The 25,122-nt window shown below is 39.8% G+C and overlaps 1 protein-coding gene across 1 annotated transcript in view; it reads right to left on the bottom strand.

The window, feature by feature from the left end:
* Positions 1-2,654: 2,654 nt before the first annotated feature.
* LOC102301975 (chemokine-like protein TAFA-2) overlaps positions 2,655-25,122 on the bottom strand; it is a 93,478-nt gene continuing 71,010 nt past the window's right edge. Inside the window, exons 3-5 of the mRNA XM_005914704.2 lie at positions 15,939-16,088; positions 8,157-8,281; positions 2,655-3,565 (exon numbers count right to left, since the gene is read on the bottom strand). Of these exons, the coding sequence (XP_005914766.1) occupies positions 3,554-3,565; positions 8,157-8,281; positions 15,939-16,088 (287 nt within the window). The 3' untranslated portion in view covers positions 2,655-3,553. The remainder of the gene's footprint in view (positions 3,566-8,156; positions 8,282-15,938; positions 16,089-25,122) is intronic.

Raw genomic sequence — 25,122 nt, 5'->3', positions numbered from 1 at the left:
CACCTGATACCTCCCGTCAGCAGCAGTGTTAGTGAGAGTGGGCTGATATTAGAGGTGTAGTGGAAGAATTTCAACAAGCCTCGTGCGGTTGACTCATGATTGGATTCACGTGCCATTTGAAAAACACCTCGCGAGCAGTTAGCAAGAATACAGGAAAACTGAGGCTGTCATATTCCAATGTCAAAATCTTTTTATACATTTTTCTCTCTGTAATTATAAAAGTCTGTTCCGTGCTCACTTCAGCTCTCACTTCCTGTGTGTATGTGTGAGAATCTTGTGGATTTATTCTCTATAATCTTTTAATGACATGCACTAACGACGCGTTGAGGCTCAGAGAAAGCCCAGTCCATGGAACACACACACACACACACACACTGTGACTAAGGCTCGGTGGAAGGCCGTGGCCCCTGAGAGGATCCACTGGGAGATTAGCCAAATCAGGAAAGAGTTTTAGAGAACGGCTGCTTTAATGCAGCACAGCACAGATTGTGTGTATATATATATATATATATGAGTGTTTGTGTGTGTGTTTGTCACAAAAAGAAAACACAGTACATATCCTCAACCTCCAAAAATATTTCTTTGCAACTTTCCTGGACTGAGCTTCTTTGTTTCACTGCAGTCATCAGGTTTGGAGCAGACGCTCAGCTCTGTTTAACATCAGCATCGACTTGCATGCTTGCAGGACACACACTTCTATCCTCTCACAGCGTACTCTACTTTTTTAAAATTGTTCTACAAACTTATATGACCATCATCTTAATATAATACTTTAAAAAGTTGTGACAGTAGAATTTCTTGTTTTCCTATGAGTAATTTTTGTTATAAGATAATACAACAGTAAAATAATGACAGAAAATACACCCACACATATACAGCACACAGTGAATTTGACCAAGTATGTACACTTGTTACTGTAATCATCTGGTCGGCAATCCATTGTGATTGGAAAGTGTTGATATGTCCTAATAGTTGCATCGGTTCTCTGTGCACTGATATCAGGAAACATGTCCTGATATATTTATTTATTGAGCTGTGACCAACTTGGAGAAGTCAGGAGGATGTGCAAATCCAGGTCTTGAACATATAGGAGACTTTTATGAATGGTTCTGTGCTGTCATACAACCTGATATCTTGGCAAAAGGTGTAATAGACATGCCAGCCCACCCTTCTTTGGCCAAACATAAAATGGACGTACATGCAGAAATTACATTACCAACAGGGGGATGAAGTACACTCCAGGGTCCTTAATCAATGAAGCTATGTCGCGAATATGTATTTACATGTAATTGTGTTAATAATGTGATTATTTTCATGTTGACTTGAAATAAAATATCTCCCTGCTGTTATTCTGCATGGACGGTGGATTGGCATGACTATTACACGTTTCGGTGCGATAGTTGTGTCAAACTGTGTCATATTTGATGTTTTTCATTGATTCAACTACAGAAATATGAGCTAATTATGTATTTTTGCAACAAGGTGTCCAAAGATTGTGGAAAACTACTGCTCAAGAATGTCATGCTCAAGCTCCTGTTGACATTGAATGGTGGCTTAAGAGATTTGCACAGTACCTCATATATAATCAGTAAACATGAGGCAATAATTTTAAGTAAAATGTTACTGAAGCTTATAAAATCAGTTTATTTATTCAAAAATCGTAATCATTAAGGAAACGTGGTGTGTAAAAACTGAATGGATGTGATTCAAGTAAATATTATTTAACCAGATTCCAATAAATTTAATGTTGTACTTGCATAAATCCAAGTCTCTGTTTCGGGCATTAACATTTCTTTTTTTAATTGCATAATGTCTCGTGCTTCTGATGTATCAGAATGGTAGGTTTGTAGATAGAAGAGAAATTATACAATCATGAACTGGGTATTTGGGCTAGGATGTGCTTTCACTGCCAAAATGGAAAATACAGCAGAACAGCCAAGTTATGCTATTGTTTGAGTTGCACTCAGCTGTATCAAGATAATGTTCATAGAATAATATCACTGCCAATACTCACCTGTTGATTGAATTTCACAAAATGCCAAATAACAGAGCCACAAAATCTCAGCACTGAATTTTGTTTATGAGCACAGTTTGTTTTTTGCAGTCCGGGCTCATATGCGCTGCATACAAATATCCTTTTTCATTCCTCGCCTGCCTAAAATTTCTGCGGTAAAAACACAGCTAAATACAGAGATGAATTTTGTGTAGACCTGATGAATAAGTTGTCAGTTACAGATCACAGATGACGCCTGCGGAGAGGAGCAGTTCTGTATTTGTTGCTCCTCTTTTCTTTTTTCGTTTTGACAAAACAATTGTTAATATAAGAAGCTGTTTGTTTGCTCCAGGAAATAAACACGATGAAAATTAATGCATTATGTGAACAGCAAAGTAATTACCAGTTACTGATGATATCTCTTCAAGCCAACACAATTAACACCAGCAGTTACAAAACCACTGTTTTGCGTTTCCTGTTATTTCAGGGTTTCAGGGGGAGCTAACTTCATGCTGATGTTATCAGCACTGCTAGCAGGTCCGCGCATCCATTGAGAAACAATTCAGAGCTTTGGTATTGTGAGCTGTATTGTGAGGGTCCTGACAAGAAGCACTTGAATAATCTTCCCCCTGAGGGCTGAAGCAAACGACTGAGATTTCTCTTTTCTTTTGAAAGGTTTTATTCATTTAATATAATACTGACACATGTACTCAATAGCGGTTAACAGGCGTTTAAAAACACAGATATTAAAACCATTAGAGCATCGATTTATTTTTAGCCCCTTTGATTCCATGGACTGCTTTTTTTTTTTTTTTTGTTTAAACACGTTTACATTTTTCAATATACCGTAACATCTACTTGGTATTAGTCTAACCTCACCCCTGAAAGGATTTTGTCCTTTGTCAAAAAACAAAAGCAAAGAGAAGACTGACAAACTGTCTCTGCATTTTAAAAAATGGCATGTGTGGTAAGCAACAAACTATTTAAGGTAAAATATTCGTATGGAGGTGAAATCTGAATAAAGAAGAGGTTCAGTTTCAGAAACATTTTGACAGCATTAAATGTGTCATGTGTGGCACAGTTAAATTTAAATGTGTCATCCAGACTACATGAGGCAAGCATTCTGGATCCACTCCCTCTTTTTAGCTAGTTTTGTAATACAGAATAGCTGTCTAGAGTCAAGTTTCTGCAATTCCCAGTATGCATATGGAACACAACTTAGCCATAGAAGAGAGATAAAGAATATAGTTTGTTGTAAAGATGTTTTTTTCATCATCTAATCAAGTGCCATTTAGGTTGGAGTTCACTTTGTTTTCAGAAGCAGTAAAGAATTGTGGGTGACTGAGTCTTTTGCAGTGAAGGCCCGAGGACACTCAGCTCTGCTTAAGATGGCGAGCAGTCCTGCGTCGTCAGTCATCGTTTTTTGAATGTCCACAGGAAAAATCACTGGTTCCTCACTGATGTCCATCAGAGTCCATTTCCTTACGATTTTATAAGTCCGTTGTGCTGTGTAAGTACTTCCACCGCCGTTCTCTAACGCTCCTCTAGAGATGGGCGGGACTATCGGGTCACCTGTAAAAGAAAGGGAAGAAGTGAGTCAAAGGTCACCATTTTAACAGAACCCAAAAAGTTTGAAAACAGCCTGAAACAGCAAAGAGAACAGAGAACAGAGCCAGCGCTGGTTTTACACGTCAGTGAAAGGCTTTAAATAATGCAGTGCTGGCTTCTATGTGGAAAAATACAGGAAGAGTCTCTTATTGGTGGAAAACATGACCAACACGGTTTCTGTCTCTTCTGGAACGTAAACAAGACAAGCTTGAATCGTGGCAGGCAGCCCACACTGCCGCACTCTCAGCACTTGGCCCTCTGCCATGTCATTTCGTCTATTTGTCGAGACGGCTGCACTAATCACATGGCCTCCTTATCTCGGCGATCCATCTTCGCTTTTTCTTTGCTCATACGCTCACTTTTGGTTTATTTCAAGCTATTAGAAGACATTTTCTACCAGCCAGTGATCAAACAGGCACAAACTGCTGTATAACTGCCAGTGCCGGGCATATAATAGACCAGCCTCTCCAAGACGGTTCTTCTGTTTTCCTGCATGCCTTTCCCTCCTATTGAGTTTCCCAGTGGTTTCCCCTCTTAGCCCCAACACATGCTGTCTCTCTGTTATTTCCTCATGGGGCAGACACTCTTTTGTCTGACCTGGGTCCCAGCTAACAAAGTGCGAATACCAGCCATCACTAAGAGAGCTCAGAGCAGTGTTTCTTCCAAGCTGGCAATTGAAACTACTGCATCTACTCTTGATGGCTCCAGGCCACCCTTCCTGGGTTTGCTCCCATTGCCTTCAGGCGTCTACTCCTGTGCCGGATCAAAGAGTCTGCAGGCGTTTGTTGTCACGCCAGTTCGCTATGCACGCACACCGCGGCATCTCTCTGCCTGCTATACTTGAAGGTGCAAAGTCAAAGTCCCTTTAGGTGTTCATCCAGTTGCCTGTTCAAATATGCCTGTAGGTTGCAGTTTCTGTGCCCAATTAAAGGGCGGATTTAGATCGTTAGATCTCAATTTAGAAAGCACACAAGAAGTGCTAGGGTGTCATTTCTACAAGCCTTTTTAGACCCACGAGTGCCTTTTTTGTACTTAGTCCAAAGATTTAGCTGCCTATCCTAGTCGCATGGCCACAAGGCAGATGTCTCCTTCAGCGGTACATTTATTTACATTTGACACCAAGTCACAGAAGCTGTGTAACATGTGATTTAGTTTGTGTGCGAATTGAACAAAATCAACTTCAAATCAAACTGAAACAAATTTAATTAAAATATTCTGGTTTTTCTTTCATTAATGTCTCCTTGTACATAACAAAACCAACAGACGGGTGTTACAAGGCAGTGTCACCCACACTTGGGACAGACAGAAAAGCAAAAGCTTACATTTTCTGAATTATATTACAAGGTAAAAGTCTTCTTTCATTTCTAAGGTTATTATTTTTAAACACAAATAACCATATTAAATCGCTGGCTGCTGGATTAATTACCTCCGTCAAGAAGGTTATATTTGTGTGTTTGTGTGTGTACTGTGTGGGTGCCATTCTGTCTGCAAACACAATTGTCTGAAAAGTTTTGAATGAAATCTAATAAAACTTTGTAGGGGTGTAGAGTGAGGTCATGTTAACAATCAATTTAAATTCGGCTTACATCGACCAAGGTCTTCAAGGTCAGCTCAATGATTTATAGGTCAAAAACTGACGAAAGCCGTATAACCTAGAAGCTATTATATAAATATTTAAACTATTACTTTTCTACAACTTTCTTTTATGGTAAATATCTTGTTCGTAATATTGTTATACAGAGCTACTAAAAAATATGCTTGTTGCACTGACAACATATGCAGGAAATGAAATACGGGGTTTATAAATATCACATTACTCTGCCTCTAACTCAAGGTCGCATAAGGTCAAACTTTCATAAAATATATTTTATTTTTAAAACTGTGATTAAAATTCTTCTGCCTTTGTTCATTGTATTACATTACAGATGCATCCAAATATAATTTTACATTTGACCTCTGATCTCACTTTTACATTTCAAATCTGCCTTTCTTCCAAGTTGACCCCCAAGATGTGTTATATCTTTAAATAAAGTATTGTCAAGAGAATGAGCTGCCTAGTGAGTCAGATTTATCCTGCACAATATACTTTTATATAATAAGTTCAAGTTATCCATGTCCAATTATTTACAAATCAATACCTATTATCAATCACCTACTCCCACATAATGTTCGTGTAATCAGAGTAAACATCTGATTTTTGCTTCACTGCAAACTTCCTGAATAACCTTTTAAAAATAACAAAGAAAAGAAAACAAATATATACAAAAAAAAAGTAAATACTGCCCTTGCTTAAATATAAGTTAGCATGCAAGCTTTAGTTAGCTTGCAGACAGTTAACGTACCATTACTAATGTTTATGTTTCAGTTTTGTTTTGTGACATCTTGACTGCCACACTTGGTCGCTTATCAAAGTTTAAAGTGACTGAATGTCTTTTTTAAAGAACACCACATCTACTCGGTATGATGTACACTCACTGCAGTATATAGGTAGGTAAACCCTATACTCACTGCTAAATTGTTGTCCTTGTTTGTTCACGATTGCACGAGCAGTTACACAAAGATGAACACACCTTCCTTGCATTCTACGGCAGCTCTGCAGCTTGGAGACTGAGCCATGCCCATGTATTCATACATATGATATTATTTGGCATTGATCTAGCTGTCTTCTCACCCCTCCTCCTCTCCTCCCTCTTCCCTCCTTCGCTCCTCCTTCCCCCTGTCTCCAGGTAGGAGGAATGACAGAGAGTGCCAAATCCTGTTGTGTGTTCTTACCTTCTGCTGTCTGCTGACCGTTATGCTTGTTTTTTTTCCCCAAGTGTTTTCGTTATTCGTTTATCTACCCATCACCTCTGCCTTTCTTTTCACTCTCCACTGATTTTTTTCTCTTTCATCCATCTCCTCCTGCCTCTTTTTTCCTTTCTCCATATCCCCCTGCCTCTCTCTCTCTCTCTCTCATACACACTCTATCGTCAATTTCAATTTACGAGCAGGTCTTAATGGGACCATAAGAGAACGTTCGATGCTATTGATCTGGATGCCTGCGAATCTTGACCTCAGCGTACGACACGAGAGGAGAAAAAAATCACTCTTCATCATCAAGCGAACACATCAGCTAACGCTCTCAAATAGTGCAGATGCACACACACACACATAGATCATTGATCAAAGACCTGAATGCAAGAGACAGCAAATATTTGTGCTCCTTAAAACTACAACAGAGTCACTGATGAAGCAGTGCCTGCCTGAAACTGGTTTACTTTAATTATAAATGTCCACTTTGGAGCTGGATTGGTCAGCAACACTCACACATTCACACATCTAACTGTCTTCAAATAGCATCAAACCTCATGTGCTGCTTTATCCAATCAAACCAGACGACTCTTCTTTCTATTTGTCACATTGTCTGACATAACTGAGCGAGGAAACATCAGTTACACTTATAAGAGCAGTACAACACAAATCTGTGCTTAAGATAAGAACTGAAAATGATATCAGGGAAAAAAGGTAAAAGTAAGGAGGGGCTGTTAAGGGGAAAAAAGGTCTTCAGGGGGCACGAGCCACTTAGCTAGGTGAGAGGTGAGCAGAGGAAGCAGTGCCAAAAGAATTCTTAATCATCACTATTCACTGTCTGGGAAGGCGTGAGAAGAACATGTGTGCCTCAAGCGCTTCTCACCACTCACTTTTTTCCCTCAACCACGGAGATGCACGCATCTCTCCTCTCTGACCACGCCTTCAATCAATTATTTAGGCAGAAAACAAAGGTCTGCACCGAGCCATGAATAATGGAAGGTGAGAAGGCAGAGAGAAGGATGGAGGTTAGAAACAGAGGCGTACAGTGACAAGAGGTGAGTCTCGCACAAATTTTTCTCCTCTGACAGACAGCTAAGAGCCTGCTCAGGTCAAGCCACTGAAGAGAAGCCAACAGGTGCAGACGTAGGCTGAGCAGGAAGATATATAGCGTGCATTCACACCTTTTCACACGCACACAAAGACACAGACAGACTGCCAGTACATGAAACTTAACAGGGGGGAAAGAATGTGCACATGCACACACTGCACAAACCGTGCTGTGGAAGAATGAGAGCATGAAAAATTTTTTCCAGGGCATTTACCACTCCAGTGTATCAAATGTGGCGAGTTCTTTTTGCATCGAGTCAGATGGCATGCCAGTCAGACGCAGGGAAGCAGGGCAAGTGAGAGTGAAGGGAATTGTGATATTCATATTCAGGGTGCGTGTGTGTTTTATTTGCCTTGTTCTTGTTGGCCTTATTTTTCTTCAGAGAATGTTTGATGTTGGAGCCAAGATGAGTCCAGAGGAAAAGTAAAGAGAGAGAAACTGGGTAAAAAAAAAAAAGTGATATTGGGTGAAAGGAGAAAGAAGACGGGACGGAGACAAATAAGAGAGAAAAGCAGGGAGAAGAGAAGGATATAGTCTAACGTGATAGAGGTGAAAATGGATCACTCTGTGGTTGGTCTGGCTAGGTGTGTGCATGCATGTATGTGTTGAATGGATGGCACGGCAGGGAGAGAGGACGCGTAAAGTGTGCACACAAACCTTTGTGGTCTTGACTTTGTTGCCTGTGCTGCAGCTCCATCCTGTCAGATCTGGGAGCACCTTGCACTCCTCACCTTCCATGCATGGCTGCATCTGACACCACCACTTCTGAGCTACAATGGAGGCTACAAGAAGAAGAGACAGAGTTAATTTTAACTTTGATGAAGATGCAAGTGCAATCATGTCCTTTCATGTGTTTCTAAGACTTGTGTGCGTGTGTGAATTTTGACACCAAAATTTCACATGAACAAAGAGCCTCCAGAAAATAAATGTGGGTTTCAATCCGGTACAGTTATAATAACACGACTTTGGTGCTTTGAGATAAACAGTTGAAAGCACTAATTCTCAAATCAGCGCCCATTGAAGCACCATACAGAACAAGCCACAGCGAGATTATGCAATCAAAAGAGCGCCAGTCAAACCTCAACAAACAAAAACCAATGTGGAAAACATGATATGGAAAATATAAAATTATATTTCAGCTTGTTTCATTTATTAATTCTGCAAAGGCCTCTCATCGCTCGACTCAGATCTAGATGCTTTTTGCGACCACATCGTCCCAGTTCACTGAAAAACTGGTGTGGATGTTTAAATTACTCAATTCATGTATGTCATTATCAGTGATGGGAAGTAAGTAACGCCGTTAGTAATGGCGAGTAATCTAACTAATTACTATTCCTATCGTTACAACGCCATTACAGTTACTAACAGTTACTAACAAGGAAACGCGGTCCGTTACTATTTTTCAACAAACAGATGGTTGAAGCTGTGTTCAGCTCACAGCACCTTATATCAGCTGCACGGAAGTAGCTGTAAGTAATCTGGACGCTACAGCTTTAAGCAGCTGCGCGCTCCCGCGGACGGTGATCACCATCACTGTCTAGCACAACACCTGGAGCTCAGGGGGCAAACGTTTCAAGTGGGTGGGGGGGTCAGCTTCACTCTGCTCAATCACATGAGTGCTGCTGTTTGACTGAGGAAGAATAAAGTATATTTATTATTATATTTATTAAGTATGTTTATATTTAGATGTTTTATATCGGGATATGAGATTTTGGTCATATCGCACAGCCCTAACGGAAGGAGCTGTAAGTACTCTGGGCGCTACAGCGTTTAGCAGCTGCGCTCCCCCAGGCAGCAATCACTTTTTGGCACAACACCTGGAGCTAAGGGGGCAAAACAATGATATGAGTGCTGCTGTTTGGCTGAGGAAGAATAAAGTAGTCGTGGTAAGCCAATCACATGACCACTTAAACACAAAGCAACAAGGTGATATATACCAGTTTATAAATTGTGTTGATAGGCCAGTAAAACCAGTCATGATAAACAAGATATATGCTGTGTTTATTCCTCAACAGTGTCGTCACGTTTACTGTCTAAGGACAGCGCAGCGAGACCTCTCTGCTTATGAGCAAAAAACAAAACAAAAAACAGAGGACGTTTTAGGAGTGAGGGCGAGAGAGAGAGAGCGAGAGACAGCAGAAAAAGAGAGAGAGAGTTTTGAGATGTGAGAGATTTGTGACGTTTAGCGTGTTTGCAGTGTGTAGTTAATGTGCTGTCTTGTGTAGTTAGTGTGTAGTGTTGTGGATAGTTTTGTGTTGAGGCGACTGCTGTCTCCAGGTAGAAACAGCAGTGACACACCTGCTGCTGTCAGACCTGCAGGTATCAGGCTGTGATGTTTCCTTTATAGTGGACAGAAATGATGTTTTTGCAGTGGCACAAATAATTTGTGGCATCTTATTGAAGAACAGCTGATTGTTCTGTGAATAGTTTGAAATGGTTATTTAAAAAATCAAGGTAAAAGGTAAATGGATGCAAATAACTTTGTTGTTTGCAAAACTTGTGCATAGGATTTTAAAATTGACAATTTATATTTGCATTTGAAGTTATGAAATATGATTCATTAAACATGTTTGTGGTTGTTACAGTAAAAATATCACTTTTTCTCCTCGGATTTTATGGTTTTTGTCTGATTTTAGATCAATTGTGTTAATACAGTCTGTAAAAAATGAAAACATGACTGTAGATTCAGACACGTGAGGTTGTGCTGAAAAGGATGAGACCAAACAAGTAAACAGTTTTTAAAGGTGAGATGTGGAGGAAACATCAAAAGTAGTTAAAAATGGCCGATTATACCCTGGACCCCAGAGGGTTAAACTTTTTTTTTAAAGTAACGCAATAGTTACTTTTCAAGTAATTAATTACTTTTAGAATCTTGTAACTCAGTTACTAACTCAGTTACTTTTTTGAAGAAGTAACTAGTAACTATAATTAACTACTTTTTCAAAGTAAATTGCCCAACACTGGTCATTATTAATTAATTTGAAAAGTCTGCCTCTATTGCACTTTGCTGCATTTTGCCTCAACACACCAACAATAAATGATTCATGAATCTGAAAACAAAGCAAGCTGCAGACCATTGTGAGCCTCAGAGCATCGCTGTTAAAACATCTCTTATGTAGTAGAACATTCTTTGTTCACTCAACCAGAATCAGGCGGCATCAAAGGCTGTTTTCTGTTTTTTTAAAGTTCATCTGTCATGTGGTTGACCACACAGATCCTCACATTTACTAGATATACAAATGAGGACAGATCTATTAGCCACCCTACAAAATTAAAGTTGTTTTTTTTCCAAGAGCAAGGGATTTTCACTATATAATTTCTAAACACTATAGCATTTAGAATAAATAACCATTAAAAAAAACCCTCTAAAAATAGCAACTATAGAATTTACAGGGTTTGCAAAGGTGTGCAAGGTTGCTCTGAAGTATTGCAGAAAAAGCAAAAAAGACCAGGGTCGATATTATTACCACCCTGAAAAACTGACGTTTTTATTGAGCCACAGCACAAACCCCTGCTGTACAATGATGTGCTTTAACTTTGTGATGCTCAAAGCTTGTAAAGTCAAGTTAAAATTGAAGATCATGTTCTATTTAAGAACTTCAGCCAGAGCTGTCACTTGATAAGGCATCATGGCAATAACTAAATAAATCAGTTTAGACTTAGAAAAATAATTGTTGGTGTTCACAAAGCAGGAGATGGATATATAAATCTATTACAGTGTTTCCAAGTGTCAAGAACTGGATTCGGAAGTATCATCAAGAAATTCAAAGAGAGGCACACAGCACAGAACAAGCCTGGCAGAGGTAAGAAGTGAAAGATTTCACACAGTCTGGAAAGAAAACTAGTGAGAGACATCGGAAGGCACCAGAAAAACTGCCAAGACACTCGTGAATGACTTAATTAGGAATATGAGTCTCAAAGAAGACAATCACTCTGCACAGGAATGGAGTGTGAGGCTGCAGACCAATAAAATTTCCACTTCTGTAGAAGAGACACCTTCACGCCACACTGAAGTATACTAAGGACAACTTGGAGAAAGATTATGCATACTGGACATGTACTTTGATCAGATGACATGAAACTAGAGCTCTCTGACTACAGTGAAACACGGTGGTGGGAGTATTATGCTGCGGTACTGTTTCAGTGTGTTTGGAATCTCATAGAGGTGGATGGAATCAGGAAGAAAACAAGAGATGTGAATATTTTGAAAGAAAACTTCAAACAATCGCTCTTTCTTCCAATATGACATTGACCCAAAACACAAGTCGCTTCTGCTAAAGAACTACCTGCACAAAGCTCTGACTGATCCCACTGAAAATCTGTGCGGTGAACTGAACATCAGGGTCCATGCCAGACCACCAAAGATCAAATCTGGAGGAGCTTGAGAGATTTGCAGAGAAGAATTGGCTGGGATTGCTCAGGAGATGTATGTAAGACTTTCTGAAAACTGCAACAGCAAGCGACAGCAGGCTGTTCTTTATAAAAAAGGATACATAAATGATGTGCTAATAATTCTGACCCTGGTAGTTTTTGGCTTTTGGGAAATAAATTTGTTTCTGTGTGCAAAGTGAAATAACGCCTGGATCCAAAATACAAACTAAGATGTTTGGAAAAGCTGTGTTAAAAATGTCTTCCTCTGTTTAACAGTAATTAGGAAATAATTCATTTTCCTGGAGGGGCTAATGATTTGGTGATGTTATGCAAGACAACATCACCATCGTTCTTTAATACTGGATTGGATTTATATAGCGCTTTTCAAGGCATCCAAAGCACTTTACAATGCCACTATTCATTCACACACTGGTGGAGGCAGCTACAGTTGTAGCCACAGCTGCCCTGGGGCAGACTGACAGAAGCGAGGCTGCCATATCGCGCCATCGGCCCCTCTGGCCAACACCAGTAGGGTAAAGTGTCTTGCCCAAGGACACAACGACCAGGACAGAGAGCCCAGGGATCGAACCGGCAACCTTCCGGTTACAGATGCGATTCCCAACCCCCTGAGCCACGGTCGCCCACTTTAAAACCGATTTTGCAAGTGCAGCATGTTCTTCAACATTTTACACAGTTTTGAACAAATAAAAACTCACGACATAATTAGTGAGATGCTGTTAACGACAACTGATCCCATTAACCTTCAGGCTAATGTGAAATAAAACTTTTAGCAATAGAAAAAAGATTTTTAAAATGCTGATAGTTACCCGAGGCATGGGTTTCATGGGCAAAGGAATCATGTGAATTTAATTAGCCACAACCAGCTGAGATTGTTGAGATTCTTCAGGTTAAAAACAAATAATGAAACACCATCAGAAAATATAACACATATCAGAAACAAAACATGATTAAATGTCAAAGGAAAAAACAGCTGACTGACTGGATGTGTGAATACATAAAAGCTGTTGTCATGAATCCTTTTTCTTTAACTGTCACTCTAAAGACTCTAAAGACTGTCATCATTGTTAAAGAACTCTGAGAGTTAGCATGAGTATTTTGTTTAGCAGGACAAAAATAACTCAATTAAATACAAAATCCAGTTTTTCATGATTGAATTTATCGGCCAAACCTTCCTGTTGTTAAATCATGAATTAACTGTTTTTTGCCGTTGACTATGCCGGGCCTTTTGAAAGAATAGAACCAGTTTGACAAAGTGAAACAGAAGAGCTCAAAAAGAAACACAATGTGCCACAAACTAATGAAACAGCTGACACACAAGTATCAGTCTAAAAAGAGTTACAAAACCATTTTTAAGGCTTTGTGACTCCAGCAAACGAGACTCATTATCCACAAATGGAGAAAACTTGAAACAGTGGTGAATCTTCTCAAGAGGGTCTAGCCTCCCAAAAAAAAATCCAAGAGCCTGCTGGGAACTGATCTAGGAGGTCACAAAAGAAATCAGAACAGAATCTAAAGAACTGCAGGGCTCATTTACCGCAGTTCAGGTCAGTGTCCATGACTCAACAATAGGAAAGAGACTGGGAGAAACTGGCAACCATGGAAGCAAAAATCTGCTGATCCAGAACAACACAAAAGCTTATCTCACATTTGCTACAAAACATTCTGATCATTAAAAATGAAAAGAAACCCAGCATTTCATAAAAAGAACATCATACCAACAGTCAAACACGGCGGTGGTAGTGTGATGGTCTAATGCCGTTTGGCTGATTCAGGACCTGGGTGTACGTACAGTGGAGTTCTGCTCTCTACCAAAAATCCTGCCCATCCATCATTTCATGCCCTGAAGCTCAAACTCACTTGGTTTATGGAGCAAGACAACGATCCAGACACACACAGCAAGTCTACCTTTGAACAATTCAGTAATAAAAACAAAATGAAGGTTTTTCTGCAAAAATTCTGCAAAGAAGAGTGGGCCACAGTTCCTTATTGCTGTTGATCCCAAACAGGTTTCAGTTCTTTCTGCCAAGTGAAGCACAACTAGTTGTCAGGTTTAGGGTGTAATGACTTTTTCACATAGGGTTTGGATAGCTTTTTCCCTTAAACTCAAAGATTAAAAACGGTGCTTTGTATTTACTCAGGTTCAGGTTTAATATTCAAATTTGTTTGATGATCTGAAACAATTAAGTGTGATAAATATGCAAAAAAATAAAATAAAATAAAATAAAATAAAATAAAATAAGAAAGGATAGGGGTAAATAGTTTTTTCACGGTACTGTATATCTGTGGTGCCATAAGTAAGTAAGATGTACTCCACCATTCCAGCCCTTCATCTTACTGTGCCATGTTGTATTGTAAGTGAATCTTTCATCATGTTTGAGCGCTCACCCGAAACCCAGAAACAACTGAGAAATGGAGACTGGGTCAGTTATTTCATCAAGTGCCACTCTGCGAGGCTGGAGGGCCTGCTGGATACTGATGTTGTAAACACAGAGGCATTAGTGGATGACGGGTTTCCAGGCATACGGGAATATTTTATAGCTTCGAATGTTCATCACTAAACACTAATCTCATTTATGGGTAAAATGCCCAAATACATTTGGGTCTAAAAAATCAACTTCTCATTTGCAGTGAACAAAAGAGCTTTGTAAAGATAATACTTCCTGCAGATTAATATCTTTTGCTATCAAGATTCTTGTTGGGAGTCCTCTGATGTTTACATAACGCTGACTACTGATAAATTCGGTGTAATAACAAAAACACAAGATTTCCTCTTCATGGTGCATTTTTCCTGAGCTGCTTCATTATAATCCATTTTAGAATTTGTCCAACCCCATCTCCTACAAATTAAGTTTCTTCACAGTTAAATTGTTAAATTTAGCTGCAAGATAATCACTTGCTGGATTACCTTTGGAAATTAAGCAGCACATTTATGAAATATATCGGAGTCAGCAGGAGGTGGTTGGGTTTGATTGTGGATGTGCCGAATATGTATGCTCATATCTCACACCAAGACTGGGGTTTGTGCAGCAGGAGCACTTAAAGTGAGGGAAAGCTCGAGCTTGAAGTTCTTTCTGTGATAAAACCCTAATATTTGTCCAAACTTTAGTTGATTGGTGTGAGTGCATACATAAATAATGCAAATAATGCATGCATAAATAGGTTGAATGAAAGCAGTTTAATATATGTCTGGTACATTCAGTATCAACATTACATTAATAGACAATAATTCAGGACCATGGCGCTGTAGTATAGTTGTGGAACAACACAAGATTCCATTTTTTATTTACTGCGATGAAGACGTTCCCTTTTCTGTCTGGAATAGTTCAGATTTTTGTTTCTTGCACCTTTAAGGTTTACCTGAGAAGCAAACATTTAATTACTTTTGAATTGATTGTGTTCAGAATATAACCCCACGCAATCCATCATATTCAGAATGTTTCTGAATTCATCACAAAAATATAACAGACAGAGGCAGTGTATGTAATAAATTAGTCTGCTGAAACAGCACAGAAAACGGGCAGTGGGAGAAAGGCTTCACTTTGCTTCCATGCATTTCTAGTCAGTATTCTGGCTACCAGTACACAGAAACGCTGCCAAGAGAATACTGATGGCTTCTATGCCTTGGCCCGTAAATCAGGGTTTACCTGGTTGTGTATCAATTCTTAGATTTTTCAGTTTACTGCAGCACACAGGGGGCTTGGTCATATGTAGCACCTGCATTGAACAAAGTCTCTTTCAAATAACCTCTTGCTAACTCTAGCATCTCTCCTCCTGATACTGACTGCTCCTCCGTGTGGCCTGACTGTCAGCACTCATCTTCATAAATGTGCTCATCTGCTAATGCAGTGTTCACTTTTTTCTTTCAGAGTCGATTAAAGCAATCTGAACTTTAGTGCTCTGCCTGAGATGCATGACAAAGAAAACATATGATGAGTTCAAATCCATACTAAGGCATTTTAGCCAACATTCAAAACAGGTGCACATCAGGCAGCGGCACTACGCAAGCGCACGCAAAAGATACCCAAACACCAATAAAGTGACACCTACCGTCGACGCAGGACGGCATGGCCCGAGTAGTGCCGGCGACCTGTCCAGGGAAGCAGGAACATTTGACAGTCTGAGATCTCTCCTCGATCTTGTTCTTGTTGCAGCAGCGATGGGCAGCAATCACCTCACACGTCCCCGCCTTCACATGCACTGAGAATGAAAAACAAAGATTTTGCTTTATGTTTGCTAACTTTAACGCATAAGCAACCACAGAAAAAGACAAGGAAATACAACTGGCCATCACAATTGGTCTGCCCTTCCCCTTAATGACCTCTTTGTAAACTATGTTGGGGAACAAGGACATCATTCTCTGACCCAGACAAACACAGACCATTACAAGATATTAAAAAAATACCAGCACTGAGAATACCTTCTTGGATCTCTGACCTTGTAGGACAAGTTAAGTATTTGATCCGTGCATCCATTTAAAAATTAAGCAAAACATATTTAAAGATGAGCCATAAAATATGGAGTTTATGCTTAGATTTATGACCATCTCTCTATCCATCTATCTATCTATTAAAATAGTAATTTAGGAAGGAATAATAATGAGTGTTTCTCCATATACTGTTTGGTTGCACTTCCAGTTTGCTGCAGTACTAATGAAGGGTACATTTGGAGAATCCCTTCACATCTCCTGTAACTACCACTTTGTGTGCAAATTTCTATACACACATTTGAATCAGTCAGCCGTGTGGTTAATTAACAAGTCAACCCCGAGCACAGAAGTCCCTTGAGTCAGCTAAGAGAGAGGGAACAAAGAAATCGCTCCACATTTGAAGATTTGTGATGCCAACACATGGCCCTTTCATACCAGCCTTTCATCAAATACATGAAAATGTCAAGGACAAACAATAAGCCTTGTCAGGAGCACTGTGTGCAACTATGCAGTGCGACTGTTTGTGTGCATGTTTGACAGCTTACACACAATATGTAATTACAGTGAATCTGCTCATGTGTTCAGATGCGTTCGACTTTGTTTTTCACGTGTGCGTGATGTGCAGCAAATGCACATACATGTTCAGTCTTTCAGCTGTGAGCTTCGGTGTGTGTGTGTGTTTTGGCTTTTCAAACAGTTGTTGGAAGTTGCAGTTATTTCCATTACAAAGAGTCAGCCCAGGGTGCAACAAAGGGTGCGCACTGCATGGCAATGAAAACTAAAGCAGAAAACAATGACTTTGTTTAAAGAGCATTTAAAAATGAGGCAAGTTGCAGTGAACGACCCAGTGAATATGTTAAGCAGGCTAACAAATATTTGAAAAGTTCTTAATTTGCTCTGTTGATGAGAAAAAGACAAAGCAGCAGTCCTGCAAAGCCCATTCCAATTAATATCTCTGTGAAAAGCGCACTCTGTCTCTCTCCCATCTCTCTCTCATCTTTCTTTCAGATTTCTCTTTTTGTAGCACTAGGAGTTAGGCCAAAGGGTAAAGATAATTGTTGACTGATCTGTCCATCTGGCTGTCCATCAGTCCAACACTTTGATGTGCAAAACCAGCCACCGAACAGATTGCACTGATATTTCGATTCCTATAGAAGAAATATCTGCATGCATTTGGAGAGTTTTCAAAAAAAAAAAAAATTCTTCTGTAGAAATTAATTATAATTCAGTCTCAAGTCAAATATTAAACTACTGTAGTTACTGGTTGGAATGCTGAGTAACAGATGGACATTCAGGCACCTCGAAGGACAATTCGCTTGACCTTCCCTCTGTTGACTCACACAGTGTGCGCATAAGCCCACTGGGTCTTGGTGTATTTTGGGTATAACATGACCCCCTCATCAGCAACCGACTTTGGATTGTGTTAGACTGCATGTAAGACAATTAATGGTGTGTTTGCTTTAAACCTTTTCTTCACAGTACTGGGCAACAGTCTTGAGCAGTAACATTTTAGAGATTCTTTTTATTTAGTTTAAAATGCTGTATTTCCATTTACGCTTGCACATTTCACTAAATCGCTTCGACTGTTTCCCATTTTCCTTGCAAAATATAAAGAAATGAGGGTTGACAAAAGACATTTGCACAATGCAGTCAAGTTCTCCAGAACACAAATTATATGGACTTTCATGATGATGTGCATTCTCCTCATCAAATATGAACTATTTTATAATTATACATCCTAAAATGTTACATTATATATCCTATAACAACTGCATAATGTTCATAATCATTTCATTATCTTTCCTATACAACAGTTTCTTCCCCTAACTCAGAATACATGGAGTGTGTATAGATTGCATGTGGGCTTTAGAGCTTTCTTTGAATAACTCTTATTTTCCATTTTCCCTTCTCCTTCTTGTAGAACTAATTGTTTTTTCTTCTTCTTAGAAGCTTGACAGATACAAAGCCAAGGAAAATGAACACATACAGAGTAAACACCTTAACTGAACCCCCCACAGGCGCACACAACCCTTGGCCCATTTTTAGGCTCGGCACCTGCAGTAGTAATTGACTCAGCATTAGTAAGAGCAGCCACACACAGAGCTCAGCAGGAGGGGAGTAAAAGGAGGTCGGGATGTGGATTCTACCGAAGGAATGTAAAGGTTCACTGGGTCTTGAACACACATATTAATGTTAATTAATTCAATTAATTTTGTTATTATTATAATTTGAGACACATGGTAAAATAAAGATTGACGTAAAACCTACGACAGAAGTGATTTTTTCTTTTTCTGGCAGGCCATTTCTTTATTTTCTTCATTCTTTGCCTTGTAGCTAAACTGCTGTGTTTTATGTGTTACTTTATTTGAGTCATGCTTTCATTAATGTTTTTATAGTTTTAAAATTACTGATTATTTATTGAACACACAGAAAGCGTCAAAGGTGAAAACATAAGAAGTGACTCTCCCTGATCGAATAGTTTGGTTATTAGAACTGTTTTGATTGAAGTTATTTGTGGTTTAAACAGAAACGGTGGTAGTAACACTGCTGAAAAAAAGTTAAAGACCTTCTGGGAATAACTTGTTTATTTGACATCATTTTGAGGATGCTTTATTGTAAGTCCTGATTTCATATTTAATAACATGGGCAGCATTCGTCTTTATTTATCTCGCACTGTGAAATCCTAAAATAGGATTTTGATCCCAGTCACACAGGGCTTGAGACTGATTGGTGACCATCTGCCAACCGCCATTTAGAGGAACAGCTGGTGAGTGATTGCTAGAGGTTGCTGGCAGTTGCTGTGAGATCAATTGCTAAACCACAGAAAAGCCACAAGGAAAAAGCAGTAATCCTGGAAGGTACTGACTCGTCTGCAAACAGTCGCTTACCAACCACCAAGTTCGGGAGGTAGAGTGGGTCGTCCAATCATTCTCAACTCCAGTCTGCATGGTGAAGTAGCCTGTTGCATGAATATGTGAGTAAACGAGGATTGTAATAAAAAGCACTTTGAGTGCTCAGTTGGAGTCTATTTAGCATAACTGAAACTTGGAGAAAGAATGATAATGTTGCCCTTCCAAGTAAAAGATGAAACTAACATTTTAAAAAGGCACCACATCTACTTTAAAAGCAAACAGTCACCATGTTAGGTTTGTGTTTACTTTTCATAGTTCCACTGCTGCTCAGAGAGTTCTGGGCAAGTGTTTGGAGACGGGTTTTTGTCTTTCCTGCAGCCTTCGGGCAACTGTGGCATTCTTCAAGCGACTAGTTGCAAGGAGGATCAATCATTTGCCAACTGCTTGGAGAATGTGCATTTTCCCTAGCCAAGGTGGGGCCTTACCTTATACTAAAACTTTTTGTTTCAATTCAGTTCAATTTAAATTCAAATTTATGTTAATAGCGACAAATCACAATAATTGTCACCTCAGAGAAACCCGAAACAATCATACAACCCCCTATGAGCAAGCACTTGTGGAAGAGAACGAGAGATTAATAATAACTACTGATTGAATCCAAGGTGGTGTATAAACACAGGGAGAGTTAAAATGATGAAGAAAATAGCCCCTGGCAGTCTAGGCCTATTGCAGCATAACTAAGAGAGGCTCCTAGACAACTGATCCAACTGGAACTCGTAGCTTCATCAAAAGGGAAAGTTGTACTCTTAAATACCCCAAGAACCACAAGTAATCCAGCAATCTGAGAATGAAGTGCTCTACTTTTATGATTAGGCTTAAAACGTTCCTTTTTCCTGAAGCATATAGTTAGGACTGGGTCAGGTGACCCTGAGTCCTGCCTTAGTTATACTGAAAAGGGTGTAGGCTGCTCGGGATTCCCATGATGCACTGAGTATTTCTTCTTCAGTCACCTTTCTCACTCACTATGTGTTAACAGACCTCTCTGCACTGAATCATACTTGTTATTAATCTCTCACTTTCGTCCACAGCATGTCTTTATCCTATCTTCTCTCACCCCAACCAATCACAGCAGATGGCCCCGCCCCTCCCTGAGCCTGGTTTCTTCCTGTTAAAAGGGAGTTTTTCCTTCCCACTGTTGCCAAAGTGCTGCTCATAGGGGGTCATATGATTGTTGGGTTTTTTTTCTCTGTATGTATTATTGTAGGGTCTAAAGCACCTTGATGCAACTGTTGTTGTGATTTGGCGCTATATAAATAAAACTGAATTGGATTGAATTGAATGGAGCCTGATTATTTAAAACCTTACATGCAAGAAGAAGGACTTTAAATTAAATTCTGGATTTAACAGTGACTATCAACATATGCTGCTGAATACTTTTAAGGATTGTTTTAGGTAGTTGAATGTATTTGTTTCATAGCAGTCTGCTTTGCAGTAGAGAAAGAATGTGCATTTAATTAGCCGTTGTGGTTTGGTAATTCCCTTCAGTAGCCTGTGATATTGAACTTGGTGGGGTGTTTGGTTTGGGTGTTGAAAAGTAAAGTGGACAAAGACAGGAAGCATGCACTCCGTGTTTGCTTGGGACTCTTCTGTGGAGGACCACACACACAGAGGAAAATTGCATTTTCCTAAATTTCTTTCAGTGCACACAGCTGCTGTTGATGGTGGATATGTTGTTGGCAGAACTGCTCTTTTTGGTTAGCTTGCTGCACCTGCAGGCTTTACAGTGTTGAGAACTTTTTTTCTCAAATAAAAAGAGGGCACAATTCATAGAACTGGATTTCATAGGGATTTAGTACTCGCATGTGGAAACATCTCTGGAAAACCATATGTGGGTGGGGGTGGGGTGGGGGTCCTTAGCTCAGTGATACAACTGAAGGTGTCAACAGTTTGAGGCTGTGTTATGCCAAGATTTTAATAATTACCAGTTTGGCAGATATTGAGTCAGGCAGGGGGCCACAGCCTCCAATAAACTCTGATAAACATTCATCTAAATGACTCAGAACACGACACACTGCAGTTTATGTGTTTAAATATACACACACAAAATACACATCCACGTAGAAGCTGTGCTCAGTTGTGCATTTAGTGCTAAAATAAAAACATGTAAATGGAAATGTTGCCGTCTTTAGTGTATATGTGTGTGCACCATAATGTGTGTGTATTTACTGGAACTGAAAATTCCCCATTCTATTTCAAAAATGGCACCTACTTTCATCACGATCTCTTTCTCACACACCCCTCCGCCTTTTACTCCTTCTTCTCCTCCTCCTCATTTGCTTCATCTGCTTTACCTCGCCCTACTGCTATTTCACAAATGACCCCTCCTTTTCTCAGCCTCTCTTAGCCACTTCAGCGTCCCATTTTTCCTCTGCTCCCTCTTGCTCGTAGCTCACCACAGCAAACTCAGCAGGGTAGGAAACTATTATCCTCAATCACAGGCTCTAAATCAGAGAATTTTTTACACTTTCTACAATGCGTCCTCTCTCTCTCCTGCTTTTTCATCTTCGTGGCCATTTCACTCCCCCTCTAAACCCCCACCCGTATTTTTCTCCTTGGCATGAGGACTTGTTATCCCTGCCTCTCTTAATACAGCAGTGGCTGTTAACCCCATTTACTAAGGATGACGTGCAACTGACAGACTAACAGATGGACAGATTGCCCCGACTCAGAACAACCAGGCACTCTGTGTGGGTGTCTGTGTGTGTCTGTGTAAGTACTGAGATAGCTGTCTTGGTCCCAGTGGGGTGCCTCTTTCAAATGTCATTCCTGCCACTGGGGACCTCTCCCGCTTTCTCTCTCACAGACACTCACACACAAACAGAGTTAAATACACAAGCACAGATACAAATGTACGTGCACATCTAGTATGAGGAACCTGTCAAAATGGAAACACAAATCTTTCTAGTTAGCGCTGTAAATATTTAAACAGTTCAAGCCCTTGTGTTTCAGGATCTGTCAAATGTTAACACAATACTTGTAAAGAAGTAGAAAGAAAAAGTCACTGGTTACCCTTTTATATGACACTGTATGATTTAGGTGACTGAATCTGCTACTTTTAAGGTCCCAGCTGGCACTGGGCAACATTTTGTGAATGCTGGAGCTGTAACTAGAGAGCCACAGGAAAACGAGCAGTGTAGTGAAAAAGTATTTGCACCCTTCCTGATTTTATATAAATTATTATTTCATTTACTAAGGGAAGAAAAACCTACCTGAACCTGTGTGCAAAAGTAAATCACATAATAAGTGAGTCATCCGGGTCCTGAAGCATCAAAGGAACTTCAGAGCATCACATTACCACCACCATGTTTGACCTTTTTTAGGATGTCAGACTAAAGAGACAAAAGGTAAACACAACACGTCCGAGACAGAGGACTATGAAAATAAAACAGGAAGTAACACACACAGACTCAGACTAAGACACATGAACTTGGGGACAAACATACATAGAAACATGACAGACCGGAGACAAGACCTAATATCATGAGCAACCAAGGGCTATAAGAAAAGATAAATTCAGTAGCCCAGTAGCCCAAAGTAGTAATATTATACTTTTATATTATATTATATACACTGAAAACACTATCTAGGCTACTTACATTTGATTTATGCTGTGTCACTGCTACAGTGCTGCTCCTAGCACCTCATGGCAATGGATTCATCCTTTGAATGAGGCAACCTCTAATCAATGCCATAGGCTCATCGGAAAAGGAGGATGGAAAATACCCTTGATGTACTTACACTTAGAAATGCTGCTGGCTGCAAGCTGCAACCGCTATTTGTCTTTTTTTCCCCATCATCAGAGCACTATTGCAAGGCTCACCCCTTGTAAACCCAACTGCCCAGAGCCAGTTGGGATTGGCTGCTACCCCCAGGAGACCCTAGTTCAGTAAGAGGTTAACAACATGTGTGCACTGATAGACCTGTTAATGGATAGACTAAAGTAAATAACAACCAACCAAACCAAAGAATTGGGCAAAAGTCCAAAACTCAGCAAACATGCAAGATTTCATCATAGGTCTTATGTTTCTATAGCAACACTTTGTGCAATTAATTCATGTTTTGATGTCTTCAGGCTGTACTCTCCAACCCCAGCAGTAACCTTCATCTCTACAACCTACAAGTAGTCATAAGTCATCAAGCTTCCTCTGAATCCTCAGTTCTCAGCTGCATCTCGGTCTCCTCCCTGTTATTCTTTGTTTGTGTTTTCACAGCAGGAGACGGCTTTGACTCTGATACAGTGAGGCATACCGAAACTGACACCTTCTGTATGTCAAGCCCTCAGCAACCGTGCAGGGCTGCAAACATGATGACGGTGGTAAAGTGGTAACAGTCAAAATTACAGCGCTGGTAACATCACGAGTAAAGAAAATAGCTGCAAAACTAATCAATTAACAATTTAAAGAGCTATATTAAGAAACTGCTTCCATGTGAGAGCCAGAGTCAGGCTAATGTGACTGTCAGTATGTGTTGTGTGCATAGCCTCTCTTGGAATGAACGGGATATCTGGACTCATCAACATCTGATGCCTCATGTTAAACACTGAGGTGGTTTGCTGGCAAAACAGCAACAGGAGTTGACAGTCCCTCATCAGGTATAGTTAATGTACTGGCGTGATGAACAGAAATACCAGCGAGGTAAACGTCCCCTCTGGTTTTGTTTGCTTTTAGGTGCGGGCTTCACGATATTCTAATTGCATCCAGAGCTTTTCATGCTGTTAAAGTTTGACCAGCACAAAAACAATTTAGTAAATCAGATGTTTGTTATCATTATTATTTTGTTCTTCAGGTGTTTTCATTTTCCCTCTGCTCTGACCCTTCTGGCACAGCTCCAGCCAAGAAATTAGCATGAAACTACTTTCAGCATCCATAGCACACTCTAGATGTTCTCTATACATCACATATTAAGTATGTATAAATATTTAAGGTTTTCCTTTAGGCTCGTATTATTCTATTCACAAAGAGCATATTTTGAAATGGAAAATTAGTCCTGAAAGCTTGCCAAGTTAATTAGACATACAAAATACATTTCTTAGTGCATGTGTGTGCCCATCAGCGCATGTACGTCCATGCATTTGTGTTAATAATTAGATTATATTGGCCTCTGAGATGGCAGCGTTTGTTCTGAATCATAAACACAGAGCAAATTAAAATTCTGTTTAAGAGCCTGCCAAGAAAATTAGCATGGAGAGAAAGGAGGCACGCACACTCGACCACTAGTGTCTTCTCCCCTCAACCCTGTTTTCTATTCACTTCTGTGTCGACGACTCCAGCACACGTCTCTCCTCATCTTCTGCCACAGCATCTCTGTGCGATGGTAATTCATAGAAGGTTGTAAGTGCTGGAGGGAAGTGGCTTTTTTTCCTGACAGGAGACGGTGCCCCAGTGTAGATACACAAGAACTATATCAGCACTGCACTTTCTGCGCTGTGCTCATATTGTGTTTGCTGATCACAAATAGACTGATCAATGGCAGCCCCCTAAAGAGCCTGACTCCTCCCATGCACTAATGTCCCTCTCTGTTATGATAAACACTGAGTCCTGTGGGGGGGAAACCTGAGAGGAGGAAAGAAGAGAAGATGTCATTAAAGGACATGCTTGATCTTAAGCACTTATTTAGAATTCTAAATATGTTTGCATATTTATGGATAAGAAACATTCCTGGAAATAACATTTTGTGAAGGAAAGATTTTTATTTGATCCTTTTTCTTCAGCGTTGGTATAATGGATTTACGGAGGGACTAGATTTAAAAACATCTCACAGAGCGCAGTTTTTCTAGGACTTGTGCAACATCCAAGGTATCAGTAAAATGAAAAAACAAGTAGCTAAGCTTTGGGAGATACATATCTTATTCTGCTTTTTTTCCTCGTGGCTATTCTGAGAGGAAAGAAATCTT

Source organism: Haplochromis burtoni, unplaced genomic scaffold, assembly GCF_018398535.1.
Source record: "Haplochromis burtoni strain Fernald_Lab_line unplaced genomic scaffold, NCSU_Asbu1 Contig_9, whole genome shotgun sequence".
Lineage (NCBI taxonomy): Eukaryota > Metazoa > Chordata > Actinopteri > Cichliformes > Cichlidae > Haplochromis > Haplochromis burtoni.
The sequence above is the reverse complement of the archived record's forward strand: the minus strand, read 5'-3'. Positions and strand labels throughout refer to the sequence as shown.